Raw genomic sequence first — 21520 nt, forward strand, 5'->3', positions numbered from 1 at the left:
TTATAAACAATTAGCTTTTAAAAACATCACTTATCACTGATAGAGGCATATATCAAGAAAGAATACATAAACCACATATCATAAACTATTGTAGAAGTAGTTTATATATAGTCAAACACACTTACAAGAATGCATCAACCAAAATATTCAATAAATGGTGCTGAAAGAACTTTTTATTTTCATATCTCCAACTTGATGCCTACAGAATTTGCATCGAGTTTATTTCAAAAGCCAACTTAACAAAAGAGCTATCATGTATAGCATATATCATATAGAGAGATAACAGCTTTGATCGATTACGTATGATCTATAGATGAAGAGATAGTATAGCTAGTATTTTCAACTGTAAAATTACTGCTAAAAATACATTAATATTAAGTTGGATTATAAAAGTCACAGACCCAGTTGAAAATCAATTTCTTTTAAAATAATGAATCCATATTTGAAGTGATTTTTGTCTAAGGTTAAAGAGATTAATATAAACAGCTGATACCAAGCAAGATTATACAATATGAAAATACATATAATATACAGAATGCATGTAATTCTGAAAATAGCGAAAAAACAAATTTAACGTAATGAATATAACTAAAATAAATAACTGATCTTTCACATACTTATTTGATATCCTATAATAACCATATTAGGAAATGGTCAGTGAGTAATCAAGGTCACATGACTTGAGGTCAGATTCATTAGTACCTAACTATCAATGAGAAAACATACGCAAGACAAATTAGACTACACCCATTTCTAATGACCTTTAATTTAGGCCCTCCTTCCTTATCTTGTATATCTACCTCATAGTAGGAGTTTTACCTTTATTTCACCTTTAACTGACCTAAATACTTGTTAATTATTGCAAAAAACAAACAAATAAGTAAGACGTAATATGTACACACCTGTTTTTTTTTTCAGAATGAAATCAGAAAAATGCGGATACCCACACCTAACCGCTAACCACTATGATAGATAATATTCATATTTAAAATAGGTCATGCGTATCTTATACTTTAAGCATTAATACATTGTATAAATTTGACATCTATCTCATTATACAGACTACTAGTTTAAAACGGTGCAGTAGTATCTTTACTACTACATGACAGTTGACAAGAGATTACTAGCAGTAGTATGTTTTTTACGTTAATAATCATACCCTAACATTTATTCTTTATAGAAAAGAGCTAGGATTAAAAATGCAGTTCATGCATTTTAAACATTGTATATAACCTACAAGTCTCGTTGAAAATAATTCACAGTATAAAACAATATTATAGCCAGTAACATAGATGTATAACAAAAGTTTAAAAAAACAATGTTTCACATAGCAGAAAGATTGTAGAAGTTCAGAATATTATTCAAAGGTAAAGATATATATGAGTAAAACTGGCAAATATTTCAACACATCTATGGTATAAATGACATTTTTGAAGGTGAAAATTTTTATTCACTAACAAAAATATTTTAGCACATGGATGACAAATGACTGGCAGAATTAGAAAATAACAAAAAACATGCTGACATGTTGGTTATCTTAACCTAAGCGCATATTATTTTATTATGTAGGAGATTTATCAGATGTTTTCTTGTTTCTTTTACTACACGAACCAATCCAACCTTCTTAAACCTGTGCTAGAAAGTTTGTAGAACTGATATTGTAATCCTGAACTCCCATATATATTTTTCATATAATTCTAAAATTCTTCACAATTTCTGATCAAAGTGGGTGTTAAGTTGTAACAATCAAGATGTTAGATGAAAAGTAAATGACGTAACCTAATTTCTTTTCAATGAAAATGTATATTGGTTTACTCACCAGCGTTTCAAGTCAGCTTTAATAATACATTGTACGAGGTTTAGAATTGTGGACTGTAGGCGTTCATTGTATAATTATATGCATTAAGTCAATAGTAATTTATCATTCAATGTTTTCTATGCACTTGCATTTTGTTTTCTTTGACAATCCCCCATACATCAATGTATGTTTTTTACAACCCAATATTGAATAGGTGACAGTTATTAAGTAAGCTCGTGAATGAATTCTATAATCTGTGAGAAGATTTTCACCATTTTGTGGATATGTGAAAGTTTTCTTGTGGTTATAAAATTGATGTGTAAGAAAGGGAATTTACAAGATACCCTAAGATATACCCTAAGGAAACAAAATATAGAAATATGTAGGTGATATCCTTATAAGCCTTGCAGAGAACAATTCCTTGATTGAACTTCGCCCTTTTCCTCTGTTGTTGCCACCATATGAACAAAAATGTTATATATTATTTGGAGTGATTGAATCATGAATAAGAAATATCACTTACCATTGTGATTCTTCCTTAGATTCTCCTTTAATAAAGTGAGTTTTTTCTGGAGTTACAACACCAATAGCATTGGGATGGGATGTAGATTTTTCAGCATCTATTACATCAACACATTTATTCATATCAATAACTTCCTGAGGTACTGTATTAATCTGAAATAAACAATATCCAATGAACATTACTTGGCTAAACCATCTCCTTTATTCACTGAAATGAATAGAATTGCTAAGAATTAAAGTCTGAGTTTATCAAATATATTAACCGGTATTTTTTTATGTTGGCCAACAATTATTTCATCACAATAAAAATTGCACCAAAGTTCTTTATGTCTCTTTTCAATATACTTTGGTTTTTCTGTACTTAATTACATGCTAAGAGAATCTAAGAGTTCTTTGTCAAACAAATTGATGAAACTTTGAACTATAAAATGAAGAGTCAACTACAAGATTTGTAAGCTGGGAATAGAGGAGTATTAGGACAGACTGATGTAACAGTTTGTGAAGGCTGTATTGAGTTGAGATTCTTCAGGCTAAGTAGACTAGGTACAAAAAATTCATATAATCATATTTGGATGAAAACCCATGTATATATCATGCCGACGAACTGATATGGCAGGTTTTGATTTAATCAAGGACAATAACCATTAAGCCTTAAATATTATCAACTTCAAACTTGTCTGAGGCATCATTATTTAATAACCCTTATTGAAACATATCAATCCACATAGGCATAAGTTTCATACAACTCAGATGGTTTCTATGACAAGAAGTTTGGATGAACACAGAGCAGGGACAAAACACATACATGTAGTCGTAGAAAATTCATTAACTAGTGTGTTTTAACAGGAGTATATATATGTTGAATTGGTGTCTTCCTGTTAATTCTAATTCCCATTTGAGCTAGGGTTTTTTTTTTTCCCGTTAAAGCTGCTGTGATATTTAAAGAGATTAACTATTCTCTTTAGTGCTACTTAGTGACAAAATTCGAAATCTAATATGTAGGTGAAATTCCCTTTAACTAATAAATTATAAATAGGATGGTCAATAATCAAAAATAACAACTCATTTGACCATAAAATATTTTATTACTTGATCCCCTATGGCTAGGTTTACTATAAGATTTCAACAAAATACCATAGCTGTTTATATTTAGAAATGACCTTGAAATGAAAATTCTGTTTCTTCTGTTTTAAATTGGAATCAAGCATAATTGCAAGGAATTATAACTTTCAACATGCCAGTTCAAATATAATGTACATCTAGGTTTAGAATGTTGAAATAAGAATTTTATGCTTTAATAACAGAAAAATAGATTGGCTTTTCCTGTAAGTCATTTTTTAATGTAAGTCATTTTTTAAATTATTTCTTATCAATGATTAAGGTAATCAAAAAGTCAAATCTCATCAGAGATATATTAATGCATGTAAACAAAACCAGTAGTATATGTCAAATGTGCTTGGAAACAATAAGTTATTGTTAAAACCCGAGTACAAATTAGATCTAAACTAGACAAGTTTATCTGCCTTTAAAAAGTCTACAGTTAATGTCTCTTGAAATTTCTTCTATTTGGACAATACCAATGAAAGCTTACGGCTGATGTTTTTGTCTATTCTTAAAACAAGCACTTTTCTCACAAACAAACAAATTAATTAGCTTATTCTGTGTCCTGTATAATTTGTTGTTTTTTTTACTGATGTCATTAAAGTATGGTCAATCTTTAAGATCTGACGTACAGTACGTCAAGTTAAATAATGACAAATTAGGCCTTGATAGATTCGGGATAGAAAACTGACGAAGCAGAAAAGAATAACAATTTTGTTTATTTCAAATGTATATCTAATAAGAAATTTGGATAGTTAAGTTGGCGTAATAAGAAAGAACAGGTGTGTATGTCTCATACAAGACAACTGCATGTAATCTGATTTCTTACATAGCTCGCAAGGTACATTTTGACACACTTTGATCTTAAATCAAGATACCTTGCCAAACCTTGAGGAGTAATTTCATCTGATGACGACACATGAATATTGTTTTGAAATATTTTTGTTATTAAAGTAATCAGTTATACTATGGATTTATTTTTTATTTTCATGTGACTGGATGAAAATAGAACAAACATTTCAGCACAAAAAAGGTGCATATTTGATAAAATTTCAAGGATAGGTCATATCATAGTACTTTTTACTGTTTACAAAAGTTAACACATGCATAAATTATTTAACATCTGGATGCGTTTGTAGATTATTGAAAAACAACAAAATATCTTTTTGATAATAACACCATATCAAATCACCTTTTGATGTGTGAATGCCTAGACAATTAACTAAAGCAAATAATTAACATCCAGAGAGTAAAAGGAAAATGAGAGCCAATGATAGGCATAATTAAAGCTGATGTCAGCAAACCAATGTAATGATATTGCCCTCTCATTAAAGTGTTAATATAAGTGCAATATTAATTATCAGAATTCATATCATCTGATGTAACAGCACAAAGTGAAAATTAAACATTAGTGCAATGTAATGATGACAACTATTTTTACAGAGTTTCAATTTAATCTAGATCATAAACTGTTGTTGAAATGTTACACTGCATGCAAAACCAGCACTTTTTTTATCTTAAAATATAAAATAAACAAAATGACCTTTGACGTCAGTGAGACCTAGTTATTATTAACACCTTTCATTCAGGTGTTAATCAGAAAGACATATTAAGTACATTATCAAGGTTGATATATTGCTTATAAAACCAGATTAATTTAACTATTTGTGATTGATAACGCTTTAATATCAACTTAATTTATCTCACCTTGTACCTGATCTAACTGACCAATCAGAAGATAGACGTTAGTTATTATACCAACAATTATTGGGTTATTAACTAGATTGTTTCTATCATTGACGTCATATTTCAACTGTCACTTATAATATGACTAATAAACAATCTGACTGTTCAATTCAAGGTCTTTGGATATCAAGGAATACAGGATGTGTTAGCCTTCATATATTTGCAGCTACAAACTAAGTTTTGGAAAGGTCTGTTACTCAAATAAGCAAAGATGGATTCCTTAACTAAAAATATCAATATGAACTGTGAATTGTGGTCAATAACAATTATAGAAGTCCACCTTGACCACCATTAATTCAGGTCAGAATCACTGCAAAAAATACATCTCTAAAAAATTTGTTTTAAACACAATTTTGATGTAATCAGTATAATCAAAAGTTAAAATCTAGAAAACAAGAAAGGTGGGGGTACCCGAGTTCAGATTTTGTCATTGATTCCATGAGGTTGGAAAGTTTTCAATCTAATGATCCAGTGGAGTTCGCTGGAGCGCCTGATGGTTGTTGATTGTGACAAATCCGGGTTGGTGTCTAATTGTTTGATGATCTGGTAGTCGACGTTTCGACTAGAATGGCTCGGTTGATGGAAGTGGGCGGAGACGGGGGTGTCTCTGCTGTGTTTGATATCAGCAAAGTGTTCTTTCAGCCTGATGCGAAATTGTCGTTTAGTCTCGCCAACATATTGTTTCTGACAAACGTTGCAGGTAAGGAGGTATATAACGTTTCTGCTAGTGCAAGTCCAATCTTTGGGACTGTTGTAGGATTTGCCAGTGTTGGTGGAGCGGAAGGTTTTTTTAAGATTAAGTGTTTTGCAGAATTGACAATGGGAGAGGTTACATTCAGCATCTAAGTAGTTGTATGTTTTACCACTAACTTGAGGCCTTGGAGCGAGGTTTCTGATGGTGGCTGAGGTTAGGAGATCGTTGAGAGAAGGGTTCCTTCTGTAGGCTGTTAGGTAGGGTTTGGGAAAAGCTTTGTTGCTGTCGTTAGAACTGGAAAGGATGTGCCAGTTATCTCTGAAGATTTTGCTGATAAGGACCGAATGGTGTTTTGGTTTTGTTGAGCAACGTGCTTCGTTGTATGGTATCGGCTTTGGATTTATTGGATAGGATTGTATCTTTGGGATATCCTCGTTTGAGGTAATATTGTACCAGATTGTCTGCGTGTTTGTTATAGTCGACAGGGTTAGAGCAGATACGTTTAAGTCTGAGGAATTGACTGTGTGGTCCCTTCGTTTTGATATGGGGTGGGTGACACAAGGTGTACGAGAGGTACGAATGGGTGTCTGTCGGTTTGCAGAACAGGTCGGAGAGTTTATTAGTGTGTTTATTGTAAACAACCCAGGTGTCAAGGAAAGAAACTCTATCTGTTGAGTGCTCGGCGGTGAACTTGATGGTGTTGTGGTAGGCGTTCATCCGTTGGAGGAAGTCCTGTACTTTGGGCATTCCATGAGTCCAGATGATGAAGATGTCGTTTATATATGAGACGTAAACAAAAGGTTTTTAGGGCATTTGATCTAACATTTCCTGTTCAAGCTCGCTGAGGAAGATGCAAGCAAAGCTGGGCGCAACTTTTGTGCCCATACTGGTGCCCCCGGTTTGTAGGTAGTGTTTATTGTTAAAAACGAAGTTGTTTTTGGTGAGGACTAGTTTGAGTAATGCTAATAAATGTAGAGGGTTGATTCTCCAGTTGGGTTTATTGGAGTGGATACTTTTGGCTACTGCTCTTAAGCCTTCTTCATTGGGGATGTTGGTGTAAAGGGAGGTAACATCCATAGTCAAGAGGATGATGTCTGTCTCTGAAGAGAGGTCAACAGATTCCAATTTTCAAATAAAGTGGGTTGTATCTCTAATATAGCTGGGGTAGAGGGGAATGGACTCTTTGATATGTTCATCAATGAAGCTGCTAATGAATTGAGTTGGGGTCCCGTTGCCACTGATGATGGGTCTGTCAGGGACCTTGAGGTTCCAAGTTTTTGTGAATTTTGGGTAGGAGGTAAAAGCGACCTGGTTTGGGGTTGTCTACTATGAGGCCTTTCAGGAGTTTCTCGCTGATTTGTCCTGATTGGTATATTTTAGTTATGAGGTTGGTGATTTCAGTGTTGAATTCCAGAGTGGGGTCCGTATCTAGTGATGTGTAAAAGTGTCGATTTGAGAGTTGTCTATGAGCTTCTGCGATGTAGGCAGTTTTATTTAGGAGTACAACAGCGGAGCCTTTGTCGGCTTTTTTGATAATGATGTCAGGGTTGTTCTTGAGCTTGCCGAGTGCATTTCTTTCCAGTTTGGAGAGGTTATTCCTTTTGAATTTAATAACTTCTAAGTCTAGAAGAAGATTTCCATGTTGAGGTTTTGAACAATTTCTTGGACCATTCGGTGGATGGTGTTACGGTTGGTGTGGATCCGTTGTCTAGATAGTGATCTGGGACGGGTTCTCTTGCGGTTGGTATTGTACCTTGGTGTTCCTCTGTTGGGTCGATTAGGCCGATTGGGTGTGCTACCAGTGAAGTATTTTTTGGACTCCGCGAGGTTGGTAGGGTATATGGTGTTCCCATAGTAGATTCTAGGTCTGAAGGAAGGCGGTACGAGATTCTGCGAGATGCAGGTTTCGAAGAAGTCGACTTGTACTTGGGTACGTGCTATTTTGCTACGAAGGTTTCTGACCGAGTGAGCGTTCATCAGTCTGAAGAGTTCCAAAACGAACGAAACTAGTCACTGAAAATATAGGGATAACTGGTCTATTAAGCCAACCTTATCTCCTCAAAAGTTAAAATCTGTCAAATAAGTTCAAGATGGACCTTATCAGTAGATTATAAAAACAGAGTTTTTTAATATTTAAAAGTCACGCCCAGCTATTTTCAGTTCAGCTATAATTCAATGACCTTGTATAATAGTAACCAGTCAACTATTTATAACATAATGACTATAAACTACCCAGTAAAACAGTTCTTTAGATATTCTGGTAAAACAGAAACCATGTTTCTTCTGTAACTAGATAGGCTTGATGTTTTAAACAATTACTACATTATAGTATTTAGTATTATAGTTCTCAATACATATCTCATTTTGTTTCAATTACAGGGTTGAAAATCTTATAACCATATCTTTACAGCATAAAATATGACAAAATGTTCAGTGTATCATTCAAATTCACAATGTAGAATTATGACTATTGATAGGAAAAATACCCCAGAATCCTGTCTGGCTTAGGTACAAGGTCATCAGTCAGATATACCTTTAGATCAGAAATCATCATGACATTTTCTCGAAATAACCATACTAATAATATCATTAGATTGTAAGCTGTCTAAAGTTGCCCTCACACCGTAGTGATTGATTATCAGTTGTGTATGGTTGTGAATAAAGATATGTTTAAAACCCAACTCTCATGCAACTGAGTTGTGAGTTGCGTACAGATCTCGTGACAATTTTCATAATCGCAACAATATGCACCTTAAGAAATCAATCCAACTGTACCATACCCTTCTTCTCTTCAAGGAATGTTATTGAGTTTTTGAAAGATTTAAAGATAGTTTCCCTTATTTTCATTTATATATATATATATATATATTCGATTATTGGACGGCCAATACTTATATCAATCGAAAGTAGAGGTATTCTAATGAATGGGAAAAATACTGGTTTGTCTCTAAAGTCCCAAATTAGCCACTAATTACAACGAGGATTTCCATAGCGTGACTGTGATAAAAAAAAAACTGTCCAGTCTTTTTTCGAATAACCAGTGTATACAGCCAGGGACATCCGTGATTGGTTAAAAATCGTTCAAATATGCGCCCAACAACAACAATATGGCGGCTCGAAGAATGCACAGTTTACAATTTCAAAAAGCTTCAGATTCAGAAAATAAAGGGAACAAAGAAGAAATGGGATCAAAAAATCCAAGAACATGTTTAGATAAGGATGTCTATGAAGCATGATTTGACCAAGGAAAATGAGCAAAGACATCTTTAAGGATTATATAGGATCTAGATCAGACCACAGTAAATTCATAACAGTTTTCAGTTAAAAAGCTTATAAAATACTACTTACATTATCATCAACAGAGAATGTGAGTTCAGCATCATCATATAACACAAAAAATCTTCTCTGCCATCTCTGAAAATACAAAAACAGAAACTGGTCATCTTGGCTTTTAGTTCTGTATATCAAACAAAACCTCTGAAATGGGAGAAGAATGGTGACTTTTGGTAGTGATAATTTATTACAGAAACTTAATAATACAATAGCCTTATAGATTCTATAAAAGAGACACTGGGTCCCAATCACAAGGAAACAAAATTCTAAAAATGCAAGAATATTTACACCTAAAATGTAGCTATATTTGTAGTCTTATTTGAATTTCAAAATTTGACCAATTCGGCTAAAATGACCAAAAGTGAACATTTGTTTGGTTTAATAATTTTATAATCAGACCATATAACCAATAGTGCAATACATAAAAGCTGAGCAAAACAGTTGTTTCTTTTGAAACAGATCACAAGTCAGTATTCATTTAGAATTAGTTTAAGTCACAGAAAACAATCCATACAGAACTTTGGAAACATAGCAAAAAATGTATATACACATGATAAAACAACTGTTCAATTATTTCAAAAATGTCAATAGCGGATTTTAAAACACACAAATTTCACACCCCTAGTTTTATTATTTAGATCAATATGTTGTGTGCATAGCCGTGTAAATCAACAATTCTTGTTGAATTTTAACCAATAAATAAATAGAAAGTAAGACACAGGATCAAAGTCTTCAATAAAAGATGTCCAACATTTCTTTTTCACTCACTTTTATCAATAAAACGTCACTTCAATTACATTTCTTTTCATTGTTCAAGTTTTGCATTTTCAGCAAAAAAAAACAAACAGCAGTAAAGCTCTGCTCTATGGAAGGGTTTTTGGGTCTAAATGTATTCCGAGTTATCTTTCCGTGTGAGGTATTACCGCGTGTGAAAACTTTTTTTATGGAAGCCACGCCTTTTGACCTCATTTGCATATTGCGCAGAGAAATGTTGAAAATGATATGTAGAAAATGATATGTTTAAAATGATAATATCAAAATGATATGTAGAAAATGATATGTAGAAAATGGTATGTTTAAAATGATAATACCAAAATGATATGTCGAAAATGATATGTTTAAAATGATAATACCAAAATGATATGTAGAAAATGGTATGCTTAAAATGATAATACCAAAATGATATGTAGAAAATGATATGTTTAAAATGATATGTAGAAAATGATATGTAGAAAATGGTATGCTTAAAATGATAGTACCAAAATGATAATACCAAAATGATATGTAGAAAATGATATGTTTAAAATGATAATACCAAAATGATATGTAGAAAATGGTATGCTTAAAATGATAGTACCAAAATGATAATACCAAAATGATATGTAGAAAATGATATGTTTAAAATGATAATACCAAAATGATATGTAGAAAATGGTATGCTTAAAATGATAATACCAAAATGATATGTCGAAAATGATATGTGTAAAATGATAATACCAAAATGATATGTCGAAAATGATATGTTTAAAAGGATAATTAATACCAAAATGATATGTAAACGTGTAATTAGTGAGGAAATGACCAAACACATTTGTTTTATCACAATCTACTAAAGCAATATGACAAAGTTGACGGTATCATAATAAGTATTAGACAATTTAACAGAGCATCTTCTTTTGACCCAAAAACCCTTCCATATTAAATAGTATTGAATAATAGGAGACACAATTGGCAGTGAAAATGCCTGTAATTGCATTGCAAACATTAATCAGAAACTATCTTACGTCTATTAAGATGACAAGTATAAGATTTGAAGGAGTATTTGAATATGTAAATAAGAGGAGGTCAGTAAGTTGTAACTACAGTCCATCTCAATGAGTTTAAACTTTCTATGACCCTGTGCTTATCCGTTAGGAACACTTTAATCCCTTAATCTTTTATTGTTCAAATCACTACCTTAGTGTTCATACATCCTTTTTACAATTTTTAATAAGTTTTTAATCAAATTCTAAATACTTGATTTCACTTAGTCCTAATACTAGTTTGAATATCTTAATCAATACAAAATGCAGAAATAATGCTAGCCTCCTGAATGCCTTATGGGGGAGAGCCAACTTTCAGTATTGAAATTTCAAATTTGGAAGCATATAGGGGCATGCCTGCAAAGGACGGTCTAATGAGGTTCTCTCTAAGAAAAAGAAAATATCTAAAAGATGCATTGATCACTCTGACACATATTTGGGGCAACAAAGTATAAACATCATATTTTGAAATTTCTCATTGATGAAGTGGAGAACAACTGGGGATACAAAATATATTTCTGGTTAGACAAATGTGTAGAGTGGACAATCTCACTCATTGTTTGACATCAGATGTTCAAAGAACTGCCACATAAGTCCAGTTGTCATATGATTTGAAAGATTTAATACCAAACCTGGTATTCTTCTGTATGCTACTTTCAAGACAAGCCATTACAGGTGAATTGCATTCATGTACATATACTCATTCAACTGTCAAAAATACATGATTTGTATTTTGAGTAGGTTTTAATATGTACTACAATGTCTACATTACATTTTATATATAGTACGACTACACCCTTTTAAGCATTAACAAAATCTTAGTGAAAGTCCATCAAATCCTTTTTTAATTAGATTTCACCCATTATTGTTCTTTTATCTTCACATGAGAAACTTTTGCAGCAGATTAAACAGATTTTAGTAGAATTTAAAGTTACAGACTAAATACTCAAACCGTAGCTCTGTTAAAAGTAAAGTAGTAAATTTTGAAGACTAAATCCCTTGAGACTTGTAATATTCACGTCAAAGTAAGTGAAACCAGTGAAAACTGTCTTACACTAAATTACTCACATAATCTTACCTACTTCAACCTTTCTTAAACCTGTCATTTTCTTTAGTTCTGCTTCATATAACATACTATAACAAATAGGTAAACACTTGGTTTAACATATAACTGCATGTTTAATGACAAGAACTCTTGCATGTCTAATGGTAACATATTATTTCTCAAAGTCACAGTCCCAAAAGTTGTGAATGTACAAGCAAAAGAAAGAATAATTTTCAGCAACATCTAAAGCTACATACTATGTATTTTATTATGCTTTTAAAACATGACATGCTCTGCTCTACTTATTTGCCCATTGAATTTCATAATTACTCAATATAAACTATGAAATTCTGGAATGGTCAACAGGAAACAGGTTTTTATCGTTCTTTTTTATCTTGTTTCTAATTTGCAAGCATTATGCTTTTTGTATAAAATTTGTGTAATAAAGCAGCAACAATTGCAGTTATCTGGAACCTGATTTAATCAAAAGTATCATTAAGCAAAGATGCAGATGCTTCAGATGACTGATCAGTATCCTTTTAGTTCTTGCTATGGACAACCATTGTATTGTCAAGTCTGTATATTATATTTATTGCATGTAAGAAGTCATATACAAGTCATGATTTTACAAAGTTGAAGAATTTAGAACTGAAGTTCATAGTGGTTAGTTTAAATTGCCACATTGACAAATCTAACCCAAGGATGTTTATTCATTGTGTCAAAAGTTTAGAATGATCCACTTTAAAGTAGAAATTTTGCATACAGAAGACAAAAATTTTTGTTCCATGTTAGTCGGTGACTCCAGAATGAGACAATATCTGAAAGTCTTATATCATAGACCAAATCATACTAACCAAAATAAATATTTAATTGATGGGGTCAGAGTAGAAATTAACAACTCTGTTATGTCATTACATCTTGTCATTGTGTCGTCATGTCATCATGTCACATGATATATAAAGACAGCTTCCTTTTCATCTGGCAGAAAACTGAAACCAATCTTTATCATACCCATAAATCATGCATTCTAATAAATTTTTTCTACACAGAGAGGGTCACAAGCAAGGCAAATCATCTTCAACTGTCAAAAATACTTCAAATAACCCTACTCTTTGTCTTTCTCTTTGTTAAGTTATGGTGTGGGTACACAAGTGGTCTTAGTCAGAGATTTTTGATGCCTACTAATTTCTTGACAAGAGTTTCACCAACGATCGCTTGTGGGCCTGCACCTTTACCTTCCACTCAATAAAAGCCACTTACCCGAGATCTGTCCAATGGACTGTTGAAGTCAAAATCAGGTGCCACAAACAAGTATCCACATTTTGATATCTTTCTACTGGCCTGAAAGAAAAAAAAATTAAGTTATAAATGAGAGTGAAATAAAGATAAATCATGTAGAGAGATATTATAGAAGTTTACCGATATTTTTTATAGAGAACAGTCTGCAATCATATGACCCTAAACTTTTCAACAATTTAGGCCATTTACCCTTAACCACAATAAATTGATTTATATAGTTTTCGAATTAAGTTTAGGGTACAGCTAAAGTAGGTTATCATTTGTGTCTTCTGACTATTGAACATTGAAGAAATCACATGAAAACACATTGATTTTTATACTGGCTCAGAACAAATTCACTTTTCACCCTTTAATTTTCAAAAAAGTTTTTCATTGACATATTCAATCTAATTTCTGAAGAACCAAGAAATGCCTTTACCTTACATAAAGGATGTGATGTGATATGAAAGAGTTGTTTTGATACAGTGCTCTAGAAAGAAAGAAGTTTACTTTATTTTACCTTATTAAGTAGAAGATATAGTAAACAAAGTAAGAAGAGGTAATTAGGTTGACCTGAATACATCTTGAAGATGACTAACATCTTAATGAATTCCTGGACAGGTTTTTACTGGATTATATTCTCTACTATATATCATGTGCACTACAACATTAGATACTACCATATTCTAATAACTTTCAAACTTACACAATGTCAACACTAATTCTCTAAGTTTTTCTGAATGAGATATAATTCAAATATCTGACATAATATAAAGCAAAGTAACAGAAAATTGTAAACTTGGATTTGATGGTGAAAACAAAGGTATCATTTCTAAGTTGGACAGATTCTGAGAGCACCTTGATATTCATCTACAGCCAACATCTGGGAATCAGATCGATAATTGTATCAAGTTGACATGTATGACTGATAAAAAAGAGTTTTGCTGGGTACAATTAGCAGCCATCGAGTTAAAGAAGTTGTTACAGCTCCTATCAACTATGACAGAACAAAATAATGGCAGTGAATCTCTAGTTAATCCACAGACTCCTTTAACACAACAAAACTTTGCACCATTCTTAATTTAGAATAAAATGTAAATGGACTTCTTGACTTGATCACATGAACCTCAGAACCCTTTAATACTTTATACCTAATTTTTTCTTCCAAAAATAAGTGAACCTGAACAACTCAATTCAATACCTTATTAATCTACCATTTCATATTCAAATGCTGTTGAGTTTAAATTCAAATTTTGAAAACATCTTTGTGTCAATTTCTGTGAGAAACTACCTCTCCAGTTAGGATTTTCTCATATCAAATTTTGTTCTCATCAGTAATTTTTTCATGAAATCTAACTTTTCATTTTTGTATGCAGGTTAATGACAGTCAAGATAGCATTTTGTTATAAAGTAGACATTAACACAGGATGTGTCTGAAAGTTCAATATTATAACTATCTCATAAAAATATTTTTATTAAATTCATTCACTTTTCCAACTGAAATACATCTAAACAATACAAGTCTTAAACAAAGAGGATGGTTTCATTTTATGGTTATTTTTTCTTGGTCAATAAATTAACTTAATAAATTTTCAGGTTTATTGGCCTTGTATCTTATTATTCATCTATTGATAAACTGAGACCATGACCTCTGACCTGTAATTTGACCTTTCACACCTGATGGCCTTAAATAATAGATCAGAAGTATAATCAATGAGCTGATCTCATACCTGAACTTTATTAATCAATCTGTATTTTATCAAAATGAGTTGGAGAGTTGGAATAGAACAAGAGTTGTCAAGATGGTATTGAATCAGGTTTTCTGTTTCATTTTAAGTACATCAAAAAGCCTTATCCAATTTCCTTTTAATTACACACGCCATTGTTTCTGCAATATTGCATGAACACATCCAAAACCAAAACTAATCAAAATAAGATAGTGATTATCTAGAAATACAATCTTTAATATATTCAAGTAATTCTTTACATTATAACCTTGATCTGTACTCACACATACTGTATTTTATCACTATCACTGTAATTAAAGATGTAAGCCATAACTCAGCTAAAAGTAGTCTTTGGTCATATTATCAGACCAAGATAAGACTTTTTTTTACACAACAATTTTCATATGTACACATCTTTTATCTAAAAAATCGCATTACTCCTCATAAAATATTTCAAACTAGGAATTTTACTCTGTATTTCTATATAAGTCTTTTCTATATATATCAGAGTATCATAAAATGACGAGTCGTCTTTTTAACTTTTAAATGTAGATAAATCTGAACAGACATGGATTGATTTGAAGGCTCAAATTTCGATGGTGAGCTGTGAACATTATAACTGATTAAAGCTGAAAAATTTCAGTTTCTATGACTAAGGCACGATCAGTTGAAAAATGGCGCTACTGTCCCTTTGAAGCCTTTTAGTAATTTTAAGAACAGTAATCATAGATTATGATGTGTCTGCAGAAATAACACTGTCATCAAACAATCAAATTTTATCAATGGATAGATAAATAGAAATAAACATAGTCAATATTAGCTTTGTGGACTACCCTTATAATAAGGAATGCTGAGTTGACATACCCAGATGCAGAGGGACATCAGATGCCCCAAAAAATAATTGAGCTTTACTAGCTAAAGTCACTCAATTCAATTCAAGAAAGTTTCTGGCTTAAAATTACCAAAATAGTTTGAATTTTTCTTTTAAGAAGGTAAGATTATTTGGTTGAAAAAAATTGAGAACTATCTTTACAGTGTACTGATTTAAAAAACAAACATCAAGTTATAAATGGAATATTTAAAACTATAAAACTGCTTTTCTTTCTAAGTTAAAGCAAACAAATGAAGAGACAAGATGAAATCATAAAGAGAAACCTAGGACCAAAATAAACTGTGTAATCTTTAATAATTAATAAATATATTATATATCATAATCCTTCATCAATAGATCTGGAGCATGCCAGTGTTTTGTGGAATTAATGAGCTATATTCTAAGTTTAAAATTTGTCCAAATTTGGCTTCCTGTTTAGCAGGAATTCAAACTTAAAAGGCAAAATAATGGACAGTAGATGTAGTACTTTATAAACCAAAACATTCTATAAATAATGATAAAACAATAAGTAATTCTTTTAATACTGTCAACTCTCTCTTTGTACTTATTTCTATCAAGTGGTTCATACTTAAAACATTTCCTCTCATCTCTCCTTCATTCATTTAACAATTTCCTAAACTATTCTTTTAATTCACAACACGTGGCCCATTTCTGTCAGCAACCTTCAACCTTACTAAATTTTAAGTGGAGTTATTTCATGTCGTGTGTCACCAAGTTATTTTCTGTGTTTTTCACAAAGCATCAATCCCATTCTTTTTGTGTGAAATTTAAACAATTTTCAACACCTTTGCCCACTGTTTACGGCAATGTGTTGTTTATTTGTTTCTTGGTTAAATTCAGGCAAATATGATTTGCATAACTCAGTCTCAGAAATAAACAAGTATTAAACAATGGGATGAAAGACTGCCATTGTCTGAATAAATAGAATGAAAGTAAAATTTTATGTCCTACTTCTATTGTTCTAAAATCAAATTTGAAAGCAACATGCATTGTAAATCTGAGGAAAATTTGCCTGCACAGACAGTGGCACAGACTTGTCTACTCCTTCAATCAAAACGTTTAAATGTTGTGGATCTGTCACCAACACAGTGGGTCTTGTCCTATCAAAGAATATTTAATTTGAGAATGACCAGAGATCTTTACTGAGATCTGCTCCATGTTAGAAGTAAGTGTGTCTGAATGCCAAATTTGAAGTACTCTTGATTATATTTACTAAGATGTCTTTCAAGAAAATTGGCAAATATCATTCTGAAGAGGAATGGAAGAAAATTAACAATTAACAAAAGAAAACAAATATCTTTGTGTAGGGCCGAACTATTTTAATCTTTTTAATCAAGAGATATTAACAAGGTTTACAAGAACGAAAATGACCATTGAACAAGCCTTCTCCATGATTTTTTTTCTTTATGTTGACCATGTGGAAGGATATAGAAGGTCTTAACAACTTCTAACTATATATACAGTAAAATCATTTGGTCAACAGACCAACTAACTGGGCAACAGTCAATATTTACTCCTTGTTTTTCATTTATTCACAAATTCTCCAAATCTTACAGTCATTCCTTCGGAAGTGCTTTCATTACTTCACTCTGCTACATCTGTTGTTGTATATTTCAAATATTTTATCTGTTACTTGAACTTAATGCACAAGGAGTATCAATTTTTTATTTACATGCTGATATGACCAATATCAGGAAGTAATCAGTAATACCTGTATGTTAAATGTTATGTCACTTGGTCGCAGCAAAATACTCTAGTATGCATATATGATATATGTTCACTTGCAAGGCTATCTCAATTCTGGAATTGGCACAGAAAGCTGTAAAGGAATTTCTTAAACCACCACATAATAATATAATCATGCATAAAATTACTGATTCTATTTTTACTTTAATTCTAGATTTCAAGAGATTATATATTTCAACACATATCTACATTGAACTAGACTTCAAAACTTTTGGTTATATTCATATAAAAATTTGAGGTTAAACTTGTAAACAAGTGGTTGCCCACTTCCATGATACATTTTCAGAATATGAAGGGTGGTCACCAATAACTCAAATCCGTTGATTGAAAAATCAAATAAATTCAAACTGGACCAAGATTTCATTGTAATAGATTATCACACCAAATTTTTCTCAAGTCAAGATTTTAATTTCTTTATAGTTTTCACAAAAAAATTACGATACATTTTTACAGATAATTGAAGAATTGTTCATTTTATACTACACCAAGATAACAGGAGTCTCTCTATTGTGTTCACAAACAAATTTTGAGAAGTTTTACCTTCGTCATGGACTATAACTCAAAAACCATCGAAAGATTACATATGATCACACGAATTTGATTTAAATCGGATCAAACTGTAGTCTTAATTGTGTTCACAAACAAATTTTTATGCATTTTCGTAAGTTAAGGACAATAACTAAAAAAACAGTTCATTGAAAATTCGTCAAATTCAAATTTGTCCAAGATCTCATCAATATAAAATGATCACACCAAATTTCATTAAAAATTGTGTTCACATGTGGGCATATAAAAATATACAACACAAGACAGCCTTGTAAAACAGACCAGCTTATTTCTAGGATCTATTTCTAGAATTCTTTGTTGTTTATTTTATTTCTGTACAATTTGAACCTAAAATGGCCCAAAAAACAAAAATAGCAGGCTTTACATCAAGTTTTTTTAGCCTCAGGTATCAGTCACTATCAATCAAAAAAAACTTCTGTTTAAAAACTAAAGAACCTTTAAGTATACTGGAGGGCAAAATTTCCATTTTATGTCAAGAAAAAGTGTATTTCATTGCTCACAGGTTTATTTCTGCTTTGTTCGAAGTTAAATATAGCACTGATCAGATACAAAATTTGAGATCGTAATTTTCATATGGTTAAACAGTATTGCTGGAACTTATCCGTTTTCATATACTTAATGGTCAAAATATGGAAAATTTAACAGTGAATAATTTAAACGAAGCAAGGCCTTTACCCATTCAACAAACAATTTACAATATAAAATGAACTCTCAAGTAGCTGAATAAACCTCTAAATGACAATAAGATAGTACAAAAACCTACAAAACTTATTGTAAGAAGAGGACAAGTGTGTAGTTTTAACATTAAGGTGTAAAAACTAGAATGAAAAGAATCCTACTCTCTCTGTTTACCTTCCAGTACTTCAATCTAAACGGTGAATTAGATTTGCCAATCAGCCAGTCAGGTGAGTTAAAAACAATAATAAACCTTTGAATTTCATATTTCTGAAAGTGTTAGTGCTAAAGACCATAATATTTCAAAGAGATATATTGATATATATATAGATATAGGAAATCTTTCCACAAAATTAAAGCTTTATAGATTGACCAACTTTGAATGACCCCCATTTCTAAAATTTGTAAAATACAATACCAACCATTATGGTCAATGTGACAACCCAATTTCAGCACAAACCGCCTGTGTTTTTTCTTTTTGACAAAATTGTGCCATGTTGTATAAACTTATCAGTTACATTAGACTGACTGATATCCAATAGGTGCTTACAAAGAAATGTGCCTGATAGTGGATGATATACCTTATAAAGATGATATATAAAGATAAAGTACAAGTGCTTGCTTTACTCACTGTAAAATATATAAGTAACTAGGGTTGTCATCAATTCTATATATATATACAAGATGTATAGTGACAAACTTATATATATATATATATATTTTAGAGAAATATTCCATAAACAAGATGTAGTGTGACAAACTTAACCTTCCATAAAATCAATGAAATGTGTGATATTGACACCAGTGAAAGAAATTGACATTTCTAGCTGGTCAGTACTGGTCAAATAAACATACTTCTACTTTTCACTATTATTAATTCATTTCATAGTTTTTCTTCATTTTAAACTTATAGTTTTCAACTAAAAACAGTAAAATATCTTTTTACAAAATCTACCGAAAATAAAATAGATGTCTTTGAAATGAAAAGAATCCAACATCTATAATTGAAGAGTATTGGTTCAAATCTACATTTTTAATTACACAAACTCACTTGTGTATTGACGACTAACCTCATCTTTCTTATTTACACCCACCAGCTCCTGGGAACAAGTCTATTTTCTCAGAAAATTGATCATCTAGATTACAAAAAAATTGGCTTTACTCAATGTTTTTGATTGTGTTGAAATTGCATCACACCACAACTATTTGGTAAAAAGTAGGCATATTAATTGTTGAGTTCAAAGTTCAGGGAAAATCGCAAAATTTGAGTTTCATAACTGATATCAAACACTTGAAAGATCTCAAAAAGAACTCGGAGATATTTTATCTTTTATATCATCACAATTTAGATAAACTTACTGTTTGACTTCTCATAGTTTATCATCAAACTTAACTCTTAGAACAAAATACTTGGTATAAAAAACATATGTTTGTGTCTGCAAGAATTAATGACTATTTTACTGGCCGAATGAAATGGCAAATTATAATGTGATAGCTGATCATAATATTTTTCACCATAAAACTTAACTGTTTTACAATACATGTGTCCTTCAAAAAGTCAAATTTAGATTAAAATTTTATATACCCTCAGTGGATATATACCTTTTATGCTCTGATATCATTTCAAAGTTTTTATTTATCACTCTATCAACTCACAGAATGATAGTTTTTAACTCAGCCATTGATTCAGATCTACATCACTCACTATCTTACTGATTCCAGAAGTAAATCAATTGATTTTTCTTATTGATTAAAAAGTTTTAAACATCAACAGTCCATTCAAACAAGATGTTCACATCACATCAAATTAATACAAACTTGTTTATTGATTTAATTTTTCTTTGATTGGATTTCAGAGGTTTATATGTCAGTTTCGTGTTGATTGGGAATAAAGCAGAAATCGTTATAAAATGTCTGGTATATTTACTTTCTATCTGCATCATCATTACTAGGCATTATCATGAGTTTTAAATGGTTTTGAATGAGATTGAATTTCATGTATAAATTTGTTTCTGCTAGTTAGATCGATTCTTGTTTTCTTTTTCTTTGCACAGTCAGTCAGTTTACCTGACTATTTTGTATCTATAGAGAGGCAAATTATAATGATCAAATTCTTAAATTAACCTGATACAACTTAGGACAATAGATGCTTTATTGGAGGAATTAAACATTGCCACATGTTTTTATAATGATCATTTCCAGCAAAGTTTATCAAGAAAATTGATATCAAACTTAACATTTTAAAACAACTTGACTCAAGTAAATATTATTTAAATTCTTCTTAGAACTTCTTACTTAGCCATAAATGTCAAAATAGATATGATTTATAACAGATCTTATACATGTTTTATTTTAAATACAATATCATCTCAGGGCATCTTCCCTATAATGTTAAATATAATATCTTTATTTTAAAGACAAAACAATAGGGATAGTATGTGTTTTAACTTCATAAAATCATAGACTCCCTCTCTGGATGGTTAATAATTTATCAGTCTATAATAAATTCATAAACACTACTCTTTGGCAGATATTTTAAAATGTGTCATTAAATTGGTGTGACACTTCCACTTTCAGAAATCTGGTGTTTTTAA

At 31.2% G+C, this 21520-nt stretch overlaps 1 protein-coding gene across 1 annotated transcript; it reads right to left on the reverse strand.

Annotated features, from left to right (window-relative positions):
- Window positions 1–296: 296 nt before the first annotated feature.
- LOTGIDRAFT_166568 (hypothetical protein) lies at window positions 297–13902 on the reverse strand (the record flags this gene model as incomplete). Its single annotated transcript, XM_009063637.1, has 6 exons — window positions 297–357; window positions 2322–2473; window positions 9210–9275; window positions 13302–13382; window positions 13759–13809; window positions 13840–13902. 6 exons carry the CDS (start codon window positions 13900–13902, stop codon window positions 297–299), a joined length of 474 nt encoding a protein of 157 aa, XP_009061885.1.
- Window positions 13903–21520: the final 7618 nt, after the last annotated feature.

The sequence above is a fragment of the Lottia gigantea genome, assembly GCF_000327385.1.
Source record: "Lottia gigantea unplaced genomic scaffold LOTGIsca_59, whole genome shotgun sequence".
Classification (NCBI taxonomy): domain Eukaryota; kingdom Metazoa; phylum Mollusca; class Gastropoda; family Lottiidae; genus Lottia; species Lottia gigantea.